General features: G+C 43.3%; 1 protein-coding gene across 3 annotated transcripts in view; it reads left to right on the top strand.

The window, feature by feature from the left end:
* The window catches only part of LOC144178473 (glycine receptor subunit alpha-2-like), a 117,218-nt gene extending 113,457 nt beyond the window's left edge, over nucleotides 1–3,761 (top strand). For all 3 annotated transcript variants that reach the window (XM_077706355.1, XM_077706356.1, XM_077706354.1), the window contains one exon: nucleotides 767–3,761. In XM_077706355.1, the coding sequence (XP_077562481.1) occupies nucleotides 767–967 (201 nt within the window). In that variant the 3' untranslated portion in view covers nucleotides 968–3,761. The remainder of the gene's footprint in view (nucleotides 1–766) is intronic.
* The last annotated feature ends 11,436 nt before the right edge of the window (nucleotides 3,762–15,197 follow it).

Here is a 15,197-nt window from a genome sequence, read left to right as displayed (position 1 = left end):
GAATTATCAGATATACCGAACTATATACGATGTGTCTTTGGCCACGTTTCATTTTAATGACACCTAGTCTTTTTAAAACAAATTTGAAACCTCGAGAGCCGCGCGATATCGGCTATAACGAAAAAAACATTTGAACATTTGATTCCCGCGGGGCTCAAAACTCGACAGCCAGTAGAACAAAAGCAAAATTTTAAAAAGTGAGTAAAAACAACCATTTTTAGCAGCCTGATAAACTGCAAAGTAGAAAAGGCCCTTTACTGCGTGGAAACTTTGAAAAAATTCATTCCGCCCAGTCTGTGAAAAGCCACCAGGCGAAGGCCACATCCTCCTTCAAGTAAATAAGATCGCAGACCTGTTTTACCGAACGAACTTTGTTCTGGTGTAATTTCACGTTCTCACGTTCCGGTCTGTCTAGTTTAAATTGCCACAAAGAGACAGATAAGGATTATTTCGTTTATAGTGGGTTCGAAGCCTAAAAAATGGGTTTCTTATCTAAGATCATTGCGCGAGCCATATTTCCGATTTATTAGAGCCGATTTTTACCTCTACGGGTATAACCAATATCAGATATAACGAACTAATTTGCTGCCCCGATACTGCTTCGTTGTAACGAGGTTCGACTGCACTTGCACACCATATCACAGGTGCGACACTACATGGTGCTAACCCGCGGTGTTTGCACATCTCAAGACTTTTCGTCAATCCAGGTGGCCGTGTAGGTCTCTCTGACGTTGTCTTCTTCGCCTCTCTCGTTCACTGCTTACAGCGAAATCGGAAAGGTGGTGAGAAGCAGGACGGCGAGGAAGGCCCCAACAAATTCGAAACCCGCGGGCACCGGGAGCAGCAGAAGAACCTCAAGAGGTCCCAGAACGTCGACAAGGTGTGCCGCATCATGTTTCCCTTCATATTCTTCGTCTTCAACGTCATCTACTGGTTCTACTACCTCTACAAGAGTGAATTCACCTGAGGCAAGATCGCCTCGTCATAAACGGCGTCGACCTGCCAGAGTTAACGGACTCCCGCCCGAGGTCGATTGCCAGCGATTGAGAGATGTGCTGGCTGTCATAACGGACACTGTCAGTGCTGCGCATGACACTTTGAGTGAGCCTTGCGTCACACGAACCACCAGACCTCAGTGAGTGGTGGGTAGGTGACTGTGCATAATAAACAGAGTAGGCGGGTCGAGCTAGTCCCACACAATTTTAAGTCGTTTAGGCGGAGTCACACACGTTGGTATAAACTTAACCCAGATTTTAAGTAACACGTGAAGACGTAAGGCTGAAGAATAAGCCTTGCTGCAGCAAGACAGGGTTTGTGTAAAAGTGATCACACCGAAATGATTTGTTTTCTGGTACAGGATCTAGGCAGTGGCAGCTCTCACCTAACTGTAAAAAGGTGTGGATATTTGTGACTAGTTCTACAATTACATTTTGACACTGTGCGGTAATGCCAAGCGTCTGTATGTTGCTCAATAGAAAGCACTTTTGCAGCGATCCTTTTGAAGCGGCAATTTTCTATAGCTAATTTTTATAAACTTGTTTTCTAACATGTAAGCAGTGGAGGTGACTGCTTTCGGCTGAGTTTGTGCGTTATTCCGCGCGAAGAAAGCCAGTGCGCACTTAGATTAAATAGTAAATGCGCGTTAATGGCCATCCTGCATGCTAATCAAGGTTCCGTATACGCTCATCAACTGGTGCAACCGGAACCTTTCTTTTTTGGCGTGGTTTGTCGGAACGCAATGCGAGAATACTGTATGTCATCCTGTAGCAATGGGCATGCGCAGAACTGTTTATTTTTAAATGAAGGAATGCTTTGTCATGCTGATCAAAGCTAAGTTGAGCTTAGACGCCTGTGTTCTTCCGAGTGACAAAACGAAATATTTCGGCTGACGACCGCAGATTGTCGTTGTCTCTCGCATTATGTGAGACGGTGGTCCACGTAGTAGCAAAAAGGATGACCAAAGACAGGGTGTGGTACCTTGTGGGACCAACGTTGCATGCGTACACCTTTGAGTTGGGAGCCATAGCGGCGTATCTCGTACGCGAAGCGTTTCTTTTGTTTTTACTTGCCTCATGTTTTTTTATGTAACACCGGTCACGTCTACAGCCTAGTCAAGCTAACGTACCCTACAAATCACCGTACTTGTATTTTTGTTTGTGGGTTGTTCTTGGGCATGGTAATAAAACCTCATCAGAACCATGGAATTTATTCACGGTGTCGACTCACTAGGGAAAGGGTATTTTGACATGTTGATCACGTAGTTTCACAAGAATGTCAGTGTGCAAAACATTTTTGTGTGCAAAAAAAACCTCGAGAAACTCTGTCGCCGTTCTTTGCGCGCCTTGTGTTAGCGGAAAAAAAATAAAATCTGCAGTGATTTCCCAGCGTAGCTGACGAAGTGATGTTCGTATAGCTGGTTTTATAAACGTAGCAAACAAACTCTAGCACGACAGCTCAAGAGGCTCAATATCCGAAAGCGCATATCATAAATTGCAGGTCATTTTTCCTCCGCACGCAGCGAGCAGAGATGTGCCAAAGTGTACGTTCGACTTATTTTCATGTCAGTATTTGCTACCGTTACGGCCCCGGCCCGGATGAGAAAACTTTGTGTCAATGCGCCGAACACATTTTGTTTTATAATTTCACTGTACAGCTTAATTTTGACTTTGGGGACGGGACGTTTCAGGTTTGTTTTTGTTTCTTCCTTTTATGTCGTATGATCCGCCAGAAGTCATAAGAGAATCCCCATCATTTGTGAGTGTTTGCGAGCTATAAAGGTTCGTGTTAGTGTTTGTGATTTTATGCATGACCCTCAACGCCCGCTGTGCATAACGCACACCGAAAAGACGCATTTAGCTGCCAGCAATGTCGTTTTGTGCTGAATCAGTAAGTCACACATGCACTTACATTTGCGTCGCCTAAGCTGACGCATGCACCATGATCATGCGGAAATCCACTTCTGAACGCCCAGTTGTATGTGCACTTTGACCCCCACACCCACAATTTCCAGGGGTAATACCGCTTCTGGCTTGTCCTCAAAAAGCATTGTTTGTGTGTTGACGGCGTGCACAAAACATAGTTGATCTGACACATTTTGTATTAAAAGAACCCTGAACCGTGTCTCCTTACAGTAGGTTGCTATGCTTGTGAACAGGACCCACTCTAGCTCGTCTATTGCGCGCCTGTACCACAACTGCGACGTACAGCTCACGGGATATGCCCCACGGCCAAAAAGTTCCAGGTCCCTTCTCGCATTCAAATCAAGGTTGCCAGCTGCACTGCACACGTTACATCTTCACTCATACAGACCCTCTGACATTTCATATAGTGAACAACTTCTGACTGGAGCAAAGCGTTAGCATTTTATGGCAATGTGAAAATAAAACGCTTAATGCCTGTCCTGAGAGCGAAACGGTAAGGGCTTTTTAGCCACGCACACCTTTCGATGTGCTATAAACCACTTTTGGGGATAGAAACTAAAATGTGTGGCGTTGGTCAGTAAAGGTGCTGTATAGGTAAACGCAGGAATATAACTGGCACGATGGCAGGGGCATGCCCTACAGTTTCGTGCACTCCTATTCCTGTTGTTTTGTCTTGGTTAGTTCGCCCATGCATTCAAGCCATCGATCAGTTTTCTGCATTCTGCGTAGTATGTGGGCGAGCCAAATAATCCTTGCTAGGCGTCTTGTTTGCTGCTCAGTGCTGCTCACCATGTTTTGAATTTTGTTGACTGTAATAAAAACCTTGTTTTCCCACCAGAGTGTTTGGGGGTGTGCAGACCGCCTTTCGGCCAAGAGTATGTCCGCTTACTCTGAACAGCAAAACACAAAATATGCCAACTGGCCGCGTATCTGTTCGCTTGTCTGCAAACGTCGTTGAAAGACGACGGTCTTCTGCCGCCCCTGCCACGTATCAGTATAGATGATCTCCGCAACATTTCCATCCCTTACTTCTCTCCCTCTGTTCTGCATTCTCCAGGTCTTCGCAGGGTTTACCAGACTACTGTGACTGGTAATACAGTAGGTTTGGCCCTAACATTAACCTAACTCCTATACCAAAAATCCGCGATGTTACCCTCCGCAGGTCCCAAAAGCGATGGCCACTTCTCGTTCATAACGTAAATCAAATACGAAGGATATTTCTCCGCAGTTAGACCCAGATATCGGCTGAAGATTGGGCAGAACTGTCGATTCCAATAAAGTACTGTTTGCGAGTGCGGCTGGCCAAGCCTGCCTTTACTTTGCCCTCTTCACTTGTCCTTTTTTTTTAATTCGGGAAACCACAGCACCATTACACTATACCGCACCAACATCAACGTCAAAAGGTAAGTTTCAGTACTTGTTCTCTGCTCGTTCACCCTAACCTATTCGCCGCGAGATCAACATATAGGTGGCGACAGCGTCGCGCTGCTACTGTGGATGCTCTGCTGAGCGGTAGCGGGGAATTCACACTGTGGGCACGCTTCGTGCTTTTTTCACGCCACGTGTGAGCATGAAAGGCGCAGACAAGAGTGGAAACTGTAGTTAGGTTCCTCAGCGTTCAATGTATTGCATGGAAGTGGCAATAAGTTTTCATTACTACAACGAAAAAGCGGCCACCGATCGGGCATCTCAGAACGGCCGAAATAATGACAATGAACTTGTACGCCGTGGCTCGTAGCAAGCTCGATCTTTTCTGAGTATGGCTTTGAGCCTTTGATAAAAGCACAAATCGAAACAAATTAGGAAGTCTTGATTTCTGGAATTCAATTTACAACAGCAGTTTTGATCGCTTTTATTGGTAGCGTGACGCATTCTCGCATTTGTGGGATGCCCTGAAATGGTAACACCACCTAACTGCCCCGACATTTTTTCTAGGAGCTTACGATATTTTTTGTGAGTTCGAAAGGCAACACAAAAATGACTGAATTTTAACCAGTGCAGGGATATAATTGCAACCGTTCAAACGGGTCTTTTGCACGCGGCTTTAGTTAAATGAAATTTTAGCGACTCTGAAGGCAGGTTTGATAAATAACGGTGTCGGGTCACTTAGTTAAGGCTTTCATTGCAAGTGAACTTGCGAATTAAATTGCTAATGCACGCAGTACAAGCAACATGTCATGTTTAGCTAGAGTTTTGCAGTGACAAGCATGTTTTACAGTGAGTAAACCAAGCTTCTGGGACCTCGCAGTGAGCACAGATTTTCTGTTACGGCTGCACTGTTGACCATTTGCGTTTCTTTTAAAATCTATCAGGTGTCTAGAACAGCGAGATGTGTTTGCATTCTTGCGTAATGTCGCTTACGAACCATAAAGATGACAAATGAAGTTGCCTCGTTGCAGATGCATGTAGTAAAACGTTCCTCTTTATTTCTCGTTACGAAATAGCGCTACGGGTTCCCGACAACTGCTTTGTGTTGTAAACTGAACCTCGCTTTTGTCTTGGCCTTTGATTCTTGAGGATTGGTTAAAAAAGGCACGGATAACAGTTTTTTGTGCTTTTCGTTTTTTTTTTTTTTTTGTGGAGAAGGGGGGGGGGGGGGGGTCTGCCAACATTCCAAGCGCAGCGAGAAGAGCAATCGTGTAGCGGGAAAAACCACACATTGGCAATCAGTATTACTTGCAATCGGAAGTACGCTAGGCGCCGTGTTCGTTGCGGTGAAAAAGCAATAATTCAACAAGTAAACGCCGGTAGTTTCGAAAACTGATTAACCCCCCTTTTGGCCCGAGAGTGTCCAGGAATCGTGGCTCGCCTTTTTCGAAATATAGCATTGTGAAAAATTTAAAGCCAGCATTGTGAGAAAAATAAAAAAATCCCGCGAGTCGTGGCCCACACCATCCACACGCGTGGGCTACAACGTGCAATAAATTACGCGATTTTTACTTCTTCTTTAAACTTAAGTCCACCTTAAGGAATTAAGACCTGACTATATTAGGCATTTGGTTACGCAGAGCGGAACACATTTTTGGACAAGGTGGTTCACGTCATGAGTTGAAAATGGGGTATATAAAAATGACACACGAAATGCCACAGGACAAACGCAAAATCACAACTGCTTAATTTTACCGATAAATCCCCCTGAAATACTCTTATGCGTCCACAGAAACGTATTTTAAATATTACATGAAATTAGAAACAAAGTATAAGCAACGACTGTCCAAAAATGGTATTTATTTTTGAAAAGGTACGGGGATAATTCGATCACACAGGCGCTTGCGTGTGTAAAATGCGTCCCCGTTAATGTATGGGCGATAGCGCACGGGACGCGTGCAAAGTAATTGTTAGTTTTTGTTTGTTTCTTCTTTCTAAAAGGACACAGCGCAATTTTACAGGGGTGTGGCAAATGTACGGGTATGCACGAGTCTTGTTGCTTCTCACCTGTTTAGTGTAGCAAACTTTTATGCTTTAAATAACCACCACGGCACCTTCAAAAGGCACCCTTTGACATTTCCGAAACGGCAGACGACTTCACTCATCAATAGGAAAAGTACAATGTGTCGAAGCAATGTTTATAACACGTTTCACGTTCAAGCGGTGACAACGGCGACGATGTTTCGTGGAACTAAACTAGCGCATTATCCCGCAACGGTTTCTGATTATTGCGTTTCTAGATAAAATCCGCAAGCAGAGGTAACAATGCCACTGCTTAGTTCCAGACAAGTGCACACATTCGCTTTTAACACGGATGTGCTTTATTCCGGGATTCACGGATTTCACTTACGTCATATCCGTCACGGAAGTGACGCTAGTACAACCACGCACCACGCAAGCGGGCTGTAAAGGGTGCACCCTTGCACACAGGGTCTTCTTGCGGGGAAGCAACCTTTAGTACTAAAGAGTACTAAACCCCGTACTAACCCCGTACTAAGTACTAACCCCGTAAGCGGAAAGGGAAAAACAAATGCAATAAATATTTAATCAGCTACATAAATATGCAGGGAGGCAGAAAGCCAGATAAGTGGGTGGAAATTCAAAAGCAACTTGAACGGGAAGGAATAGACGTGTACGCTTTAGCCGAGACTCACCTCCGGGACCTAGAAGCCCCACCTATCATAGACAATTATGTCTGGGAAAGTTGCAACAGGACCACAGGAATGAAGAAAAGGGGAGGTGTTGGAATGCTCATTAAACAAGGGACCGACTGGCAGAGAGTGCATGAAAGTAGTAAAGAGCATCTATGGGTTACAGGCACCATAGAGGGGAAAAATACATGGTTAGGAGTGGTGTATCTGTGGACCGGAAGTAGTGCTAGGGAGGAAAATGGGGAAAAAGTAAACTGTTTGAGAAGAGATATAAACGAGTTCAAAGATTCGGGCGAAATAATCATAGTTGGAGATATGAATGCCCATATAGAAGGTTTGGATGGATACACAGACCACAACGGTTCTCTAGTGATAGATCTATGCCAGGAAAACCGGCTTGTAATAGTAAACACGGAAAGCAAGTGTGACGGACAAATAACGTGGGAAAGCGGTAACAGACAGTCCAGCATAGACTACAGTTTAGTATTCGAGACAGTATACGGAGGATAGATGAAAATGGAATGAGGATAGATGAAAATGGAACAGACAGCTTAGGAAGCGACCACAAGCGGTTTAGCTTGCACTTTGGAGGCGCAACCCGGACAAATGCAGAAATAGGTACAATAGGAGGAAATAATTTGAATAATGAGCAGTTAAAGATCATCGCTGATAGATTGGAAGATGAAATCAATAAATACCCAAGCAAAAATTGGGATTGCGACGAAATGATTGCGTTCATAAAGGGTAAGATGAATTAAGCAAAGGAACGAAACCGATGCAAAGGGAAGAGACAGCCGAGAAGCTGGTGGAATAAGGAAATAAAAGAGGCTATTGACCAGCGAAGAAAGGCGTCGAGAGAACATAGAGAAGCAAAAAGAACTGGTATGGAACCGGAGGTAGTGAAGGAAAAGTGGGATATCTACCGTGGGAAAAAACTAGAAGTGCAGAAAATGGTGCAAGCAAAGATCAAGCAGAAAAGCGAACAATGAATGGCAGAAATACGGAAGAAGGACAAAAGCGCATCCAAGAAGTTTTGGAACCATGTAAAATCACTAAGCTCAAAAAACGATAACCATCAAAAATTCCTGATTGATGAGGAGGGGGAACATTTAGAAGGAGAGCACGCGTTGGCGCGTATTCATCGAGTGATTAGTGAGAAGTTTAGGACAATAGTGGTAGGGAAACCTGCACCGATAACATCAGCGCCACAAAAGACTGCGGAAAGGGAAATAAGTTTGAGCAACCTTGATTGGAAAAAAGCAGAGCAAAAGGTTTCCCCCCAGACAGCAGTGGGCCCTGACGGAATACCAATGCAACTGATAAACCTACTTGGACCTAAAAGTAAGGAATCGTTTAGGAGGGCAATAGATAAGGTGATAGAAACCAAACAAATACCAGAGGACTGGTTAGAAAGTAGGATGAATTTAATACATAAAGACAGAGGAGACAAAGCCAGTATTGATTCATACAGACCACTCACAGTAACGTCAGTGGTGTACAGATTCGTAATGCAGGCGATAAAATCAGAAATTCAAGCATGGATGGAAGAAAATGAAATACTTGGGGAACTGCAGAATAGATTTAGACAAGTCAGGCGACTGGATGACAATCTGTTCGTGATAACGCAATGCATTGAAATTGCGAAAGCACAGAATAGACCACTGTGGATTACGTTCTTGGACATTAAAGGGGCATATGACAACGTAAACAGAGAACGGCTGTGGAGAATGTTGAAACTACAGGGATTAGATGACGAGTTAGTACAGTTCCTTATAGCAATCTAAAAAGACAATAAAGTGCCCCTTACTTGGGAAGGACAGGAATGCGCCCAGCAGGTCAACATCCATCGGGGACTGAAACAGGGATGCCCTTTGAGCCCAATACTGTTCATGCTTTACATGGCAGGGTTAGAAAAGAAACTGGAAGAAAGTCAAGTAGCGTTTAGCCTAACCCATATGCTGCAGGGCGAAGTGGTACAACAGCATATTCTGGGAATGGTATACGTAGACGACATTGTTCTTTTAGCTGATAACCAAACCGATATGCAGCGGCTAATAAATATTTGCGTCCAGGAAGCCACTGACCTCAGGTTAAATTTCAGTGCAGAAAAATCAGGAATAATGGTTTTCAATGACGCTACCACCGACGTAGTGTCTATCCAGCAAGGCTAATTACCTAGAGTGAAGGAATATAAATATTTGGGAGTGTGGATAAACGAAGGGGATAACTACTTAAGTACTCACGAGGAGCAACTTAAGGTTAGGGGAAAGCGAAACGCAGCTATAATGAAGCATAGAGATCTATGGGGTTATAACAAATATGAAGTAGTAAGAGGAATGTGGAAAGGAGTAATGGTTCCGGGTCTCACGTTTGCGAATGCTGTACTCTGCTTAAAATCAGACGTTCTATCAGGCCTTGAGGTAAACCAGAGAACGGTAGGACGTTTGGCCTTAGGCGCGCATGGAAAAACAACTAACGAAGCAGTTCAGGGAGATATGGGCTGAGCGTCGTTTGAAGTTAGAGAAGCTCAGAGTAAAATATGCTTTGAGATGAGGTTGAGGGCAATGGATCAACGAAGGTGGGCAGCTAAGGTTTTTAGGTACCTATACTTGAAAAGCGTGGACACGCAGTGGTTAAGGAAGACTAGAAGGCTAACGATGAAATACGGAAAGAACAGTGGAGAATCCAAAACAGCCAAGGTAACCAAAAAAGAGGCAAGGCAGATTGAAACGAATAAATGGAGGGACAAAATGGAAGCTAAAACGTCGTTAGAGATGTACAGGGCTCAGAAGATGAACATCAGAAAGGAAAATTTCTACGATAATTCCCAGGGCAGTGCTTTGCTTTTTGAGGCTAGAGCAGGTTGCCTACGAACTAAGAGTTTTGTGAGGAAGTATTCACAAAATGATGGGGTATGGGTGGTCTGCGGAAAAGAAACAGAAACTATGCGGCACATAGTGTTAGAATGTGAGGGTATCCATCCAAATCTACATGAAGGGAATATTGGGCTTTCAGAAGCCCTAGGATTTAAGGGTATCAGAGAGGAAGTTAACTTCAAGGCTGTCGAGGGGGACGAAAAGAAGATTAGAATGCTGGTGGACGAAAAGCAGAGAGGGGAATATTGCCTAGGACATTTACCACCTGTAACAGGGAAAAGAAAGTATTTCGGGCCTAATAGGCTTTAGTGCCTGCCCTAAGCAGCGCTAGTATTAAACCAAGAGTGTAAAACATGGTTATATTAGTCCTTTTTGGTAAGATGACATGTCATCACCCCGCTTCAAAGGGGAAACCAATATGAATCATCATCATCATCATCATCAGTACGTTATAGTTAGGGTTGTTCGTTTTCGGGTTTTATATTTTAACACGAAAGCGTTTTATGCCGGGATACACCAAGATTTCACTGACGTCATATTCGTCACGGAAATGATGCCAGTACACCTTTGCCGAAGCGATCCGCCAGCAGGACGTCGCTCGCCAAGCACACCCACAAGACAGTCGCCAACACGAAAATGATGCTCAGCTGCAGAATTCGCTGCACATTTCACTTTCGTGTTTTACCGATTCCTATGACAGAGGAATCAACCACAGTTTTTTTTATCGTGTGCAGCGCGCGTCTTGCGCCGCGCGCAACGTGAACGAGCAGACGACGCGACAGCACCATCCACATCCGCCGCGGTGGCTCAGTGGCTAAGGCGTTGCGCTGCTGAGCACGAGGTCGCGGGTTCGATTCCCGGCCGCGGCGGCCGCTTTTCTGATGGATGCGAAAAGCAAAAACGCCCGTGTGTACGAGATTTCGGCGCACGTTAAAGATGGTCAAAATTAATCCGGAGCCCTCCACTACGGCGCGCCTCATCGCCTGCGTTGCGTCGGCGCGTTAAACCCCACAATCAAATCAAATCAAAGCACCATCCACACTAGGAGTGGTTCGTTCCGCTGCCGCCAGGCGCCGACTGTGTTCGATCTCGGGGCGAATAGGCATTCGAGTGTAATGTAGAAGTCGTTTCAGTTGTTGGGAGCCTCACGTTAGAAATTGAAGAGCAGTACAAGATATACTATCTCGTTACGCTAATAATGTTATTTCCAAGGACAAAGTTAGCATGTGTGGTTCCTGAAGCAGTTTGTTAGAGGGACACCTGAAGCGAAGTGAATTTTTGTTTTGACCAAAATATCCTCACTTTCTACATGTTTTCGTCTTTTATTGGACATCAAACGCTGCTCTAATTGTTTATAAGTAAATGAGGTTGATATTTCTCTTTCAAATTCCCTTTATTTTTTCTTGTGTAAAACAATGCGCCCTAAGAAGGGAAGACCAAGTGCCGCCCTCTCGATGATCAAGCTGTGCTCTGCTGCCACCTAAAACCGTGTGGAAAATTTTTCATGCCAAAAAGTGTGAAAAATATTAACAGTAAAGAAGACTATTTCCTTGGTCACCCCGCCGCTACCGCCAGTAAATTTGAAATCTAGCGGCGATTGATGTACATATGTACCCATGCAGTGATAAGAGACCATCGTACTCACGTCCGCTTTCATAAATCTTTAGACTGCACTTGTCCACCAAAACAAATTATGTAACCTAAGTGGAGTTTGGAGTTTTCTTTATTTGACCACAAAGTAGAACGCAAACGAACAAAATAAATAGCATAACAGCAACACGATGTGATGTGGAAAATGCGTAAAAAGCTGCACTAATGGAGTTTAATTTCAAAACAAAAAAGAAGCAGTAGGGGCACAGTGCAATTATTTCTTGGCAAATAAGGGAGCGCTTAGTAAAACATGCAAGACGTATATAAGCGTTCTTTTTTTTTTTTCGAAATAAGCCAAATCCACCTCACGCGAACTTGAGAAAAAAGCGAAAGTTTGTTACCAGACCTAAATGAACGCTGTCAAAGCTATTAAATGACAATTTTTTACATTTGAGCTATGGGAAGTTTATGGCCACGAGTAATAAAAAAATATGCGATGAATTTGAACAATATTAGGACGATAAGTTCGGATTTGGCTCGTACTGAACTGAAACATTCAAGTTGGAACGACATTCCTATGAAAAATTTATTGCGATTGACTTTCAAGAATGGTACGATGGAGTTTTCGTGGAAAAGACACTAAACATACACAACAGGGCTTCAAGAACAGCAGAACTTTACATGAAGAGCCGGTGGTTCCTCTTGGCAGCATCTGAAGACACACACGAAGTAAGCAAGCTCTTCATCGCCTTGCCATAAATTTCCAAAACGCTTCACAAGAAGGCTGCTCAAATCTCCGTCTCGTATCCATGGAAGTGGCTCGTATCCATGGAAAGGAGGATTTACCGTGGCTTGTAAGCGGCGGCTAATTTGGTAAGTACCTAAATTGTAAATATGAGAGTAAAAATAATAATAACCAAATTTACTCGGCAGGGATGAGGGCGACGAGATAAAATGATTGTTTCAAATCTTTCAGTTTCATATCGCTCACTTATTCTTCTGTTCGCTTTGTCTTCGACGTCTGGAGGACGACAGATCTTTCGCCGATCTCTTATTTATGATAATCTAGCTCCTAAAAGCAAAAAGAATTCTGAAAACACTCACGAAACAGTCCGCACAGTCCCGCCAAAAGGGAAATCCCATCGGGCAAATGAATTCAGCTCATTTTGATCCGTGCCAGAGCAGGATCTTGCTCATTTTCTATACGAACTACGATTTGCGTACACGTTTGCAGGGCGTTATCTCACCTATTTTTGTGCCACATTTTTTCCTAGGGTTTTTCTTGTCAGTGCGGTTTTGTAGTCTCAGTTTCAATTTGTGGATTTGGCTCATTCTGAAAAAAAAATGCCCCAAATTTTTTTACGTGTATAGCAATTCTACAAAGCACAAAGTTCCTATGGGCACAAGCATAATTTTCAAAGCATATTTTTATCACGTATTGCAGCATTTTACCGAAACAAGATAGATGAAATAAAGTTTATATATACGGCACTAAAACAGATCTCCTATGGACCCTGGTTATGTGCGTCTAGAGGAGGAATACGTTGTTGCGCACAAATGACTACTTAAAGTGCTTGCAGAAACGAAGTGCAATTGTTGTAGCGTAAGTTTAAATTTCAGAACTGTAAATTTCAGCAATTTAAGGCCGTAATTTGCATCCAAATTAAGGATGTGCCACAGAGTTCTCTGTGACGGTTACAACACATTGAAGGGTTTGGTTTGAAATGAGCTAAGCTGTGATACTATTTGAGTGGATTTCAGAATTTAAGGACATTATTAGCTGATATTCGTAAGTGGAGCTAACTCTTAAGACTTTAAATTTAGCGAATTACTGGTATGCATGGGCATTATACCCAAGTTCCAACAACACGCATATATAATTTTTTACGTACATATATTTTGATTTTATAAGACTGATTTTGGGGTGCCCAGGTCAATTGGCAATAACGAAAATGTGATGCGAAAAGCGTGCTGAAAAACAGAAGTTTATGGGGCGTTGGTAGAAGCGGCTGACGCCTGTTGAGCATACCTAAAGTTTGCTGCACACAGCTTCGGCTTGAGTGCCCCGTAACATGCTCGCATGGAAAATTATACCTAAAGTCTTAGCGGCTGGGACAACTATATTTCAACATTATTTATGTACAGTTTGGTCGAAATTTTACGTTTTGTACCTTTAGAGCGAGAAAGAGCGGCTTTTGCTTTTGTGCTTTTGTAGAGAATTTTGAAAAGGCCATTTATGTTTTGTTCCCTGTGAGGATCACATCAAATACATTCATTTTCAGTGAAAGATAGGCTGGTGTCGTCAGCATGGATATTATATTTTGCTTACTGATCTATATTTATAATGTCGTTTAGAGGCCCTAAGACGCTGCCCTGTGGTACTCCGCATTTAATTTTGAGGGAGAAAAAAAAAGTTCCCTTTGAGCAGAAGCACACCGTTATCCATCCTTTCGGTAGCTTTAAATTAGATTGTACGCTATTCCCTTGATACTGTAGTGAGATAATTTTATCAGCACAACTTCATGATCATTCCTGTCAAATAATTTTATAAATCTACAAATATCCCAAGTGAGAGTTGTTTTTTTTTTATTCAATGTTCCCTAAAATAAATTCTTTTTGGTTTAACAAAGCGGTTTCAGCCGAGAGACCTGACCTAAAACCATGTTGAGACGCATTTATTGCAGAACGAATGTCGAAGAATTGAGATACCCAAACCAATATAGTTTACACCACGGAAGAATAAATGGAAAGCGAAACAAACCCTACCATGTAAGGTAGTAATGCAGGCTTTTACGTAACTCCCCGTGATTTAAAAAAAAAACGTGTTCGACTGTAGCTGTCGCATACATTGATTTTACATGTGCATTGGTACTATCATACTGTTCATTAAAGAGAAACGCCCAAACGAGCTCCACCGATCCCGTTTTGCTAGTCATGATATGGGACATCAGGTATCGTAGATGGTGATGGCGAATAAAGTTCTCAAATTTTTGGCCAATTCTGCATTGATAAATGACTGCTTCTGTCGCGAGCGGTATGTTTGCATTTTAAGCACACTGAAATATACCGCTATAAGCCGACTTGTTTTCACGCTTTAGTGTGCTTTAAACAACGCTTGCTTACACCCAAACTCCAGTGCGAGCCCTGACGCTGCGCTGGAAAACGTTTCTCTTCTCAGTGGAACTGCACGGCGTCAGTTTCGCATGTCGCAAATGCTTGCAGTATTCAGGGATAACCGAAGAATGCACGCAAAATTAAGCAAGCCCGGCGGCACCAAACGTGGGAGCAAAAAGCAAACGCCTAAAAAACTTCAAATGACAGCGAAGTTATTTGTGACGGCACCAAACGCGGGAGCAAAAATCAAACGACCGAAAAACTTAAAAGCACGTAGCAAAGCTATGTGTGAAATGAATATAAGCTGGTGATCTGATACATGACTATTAAGCCTACAAGAATGCACCACCATGAAAACAGCAGCCACGGCCCACCGCTGAGGCAAATGCTGGTAGCACTTTGAATAAGAGATGAGCAAGATAGCCTAAAATTGTATCTTCCACACACAGAGGGTACCGTCCCTAGAATGTACCGTATTTACCCGATTCTAATGCGCACTTTTTTTTTCAGAAAAATAGGCCGAAAAATCGCATGCACGTTAGAATCGGATACAAAACCGAAACTGCCAAAAAAGCGGAAATTTCGTCCCACCCATCGCCATCGCCATCCAAAGCTTT

This window comes from Haemaphysalis longicornis, unplaced genomic scaffold, assembly GCF_048455015.1.
Source record: "Haemaphysalis longicornis isolate Haplotype H1 unplaced genomic scaffold, Haemaphysalis longicornis Haplotype H1 scaffold_4, whole genome shotgun sequence".
NCBI classification, from domain to species: Eukaryota; Metazoa; Arthropoda; class Arachnida; order Ixodida; family Ixodidae; genus Haemaphysalis; species Haemaphysalis longicornis.
The sequence above is the reverse complement of the archived record's forward strand: the minus strand, read 5'-3'. Positions and strand labels throughout refer to the sequence as shown.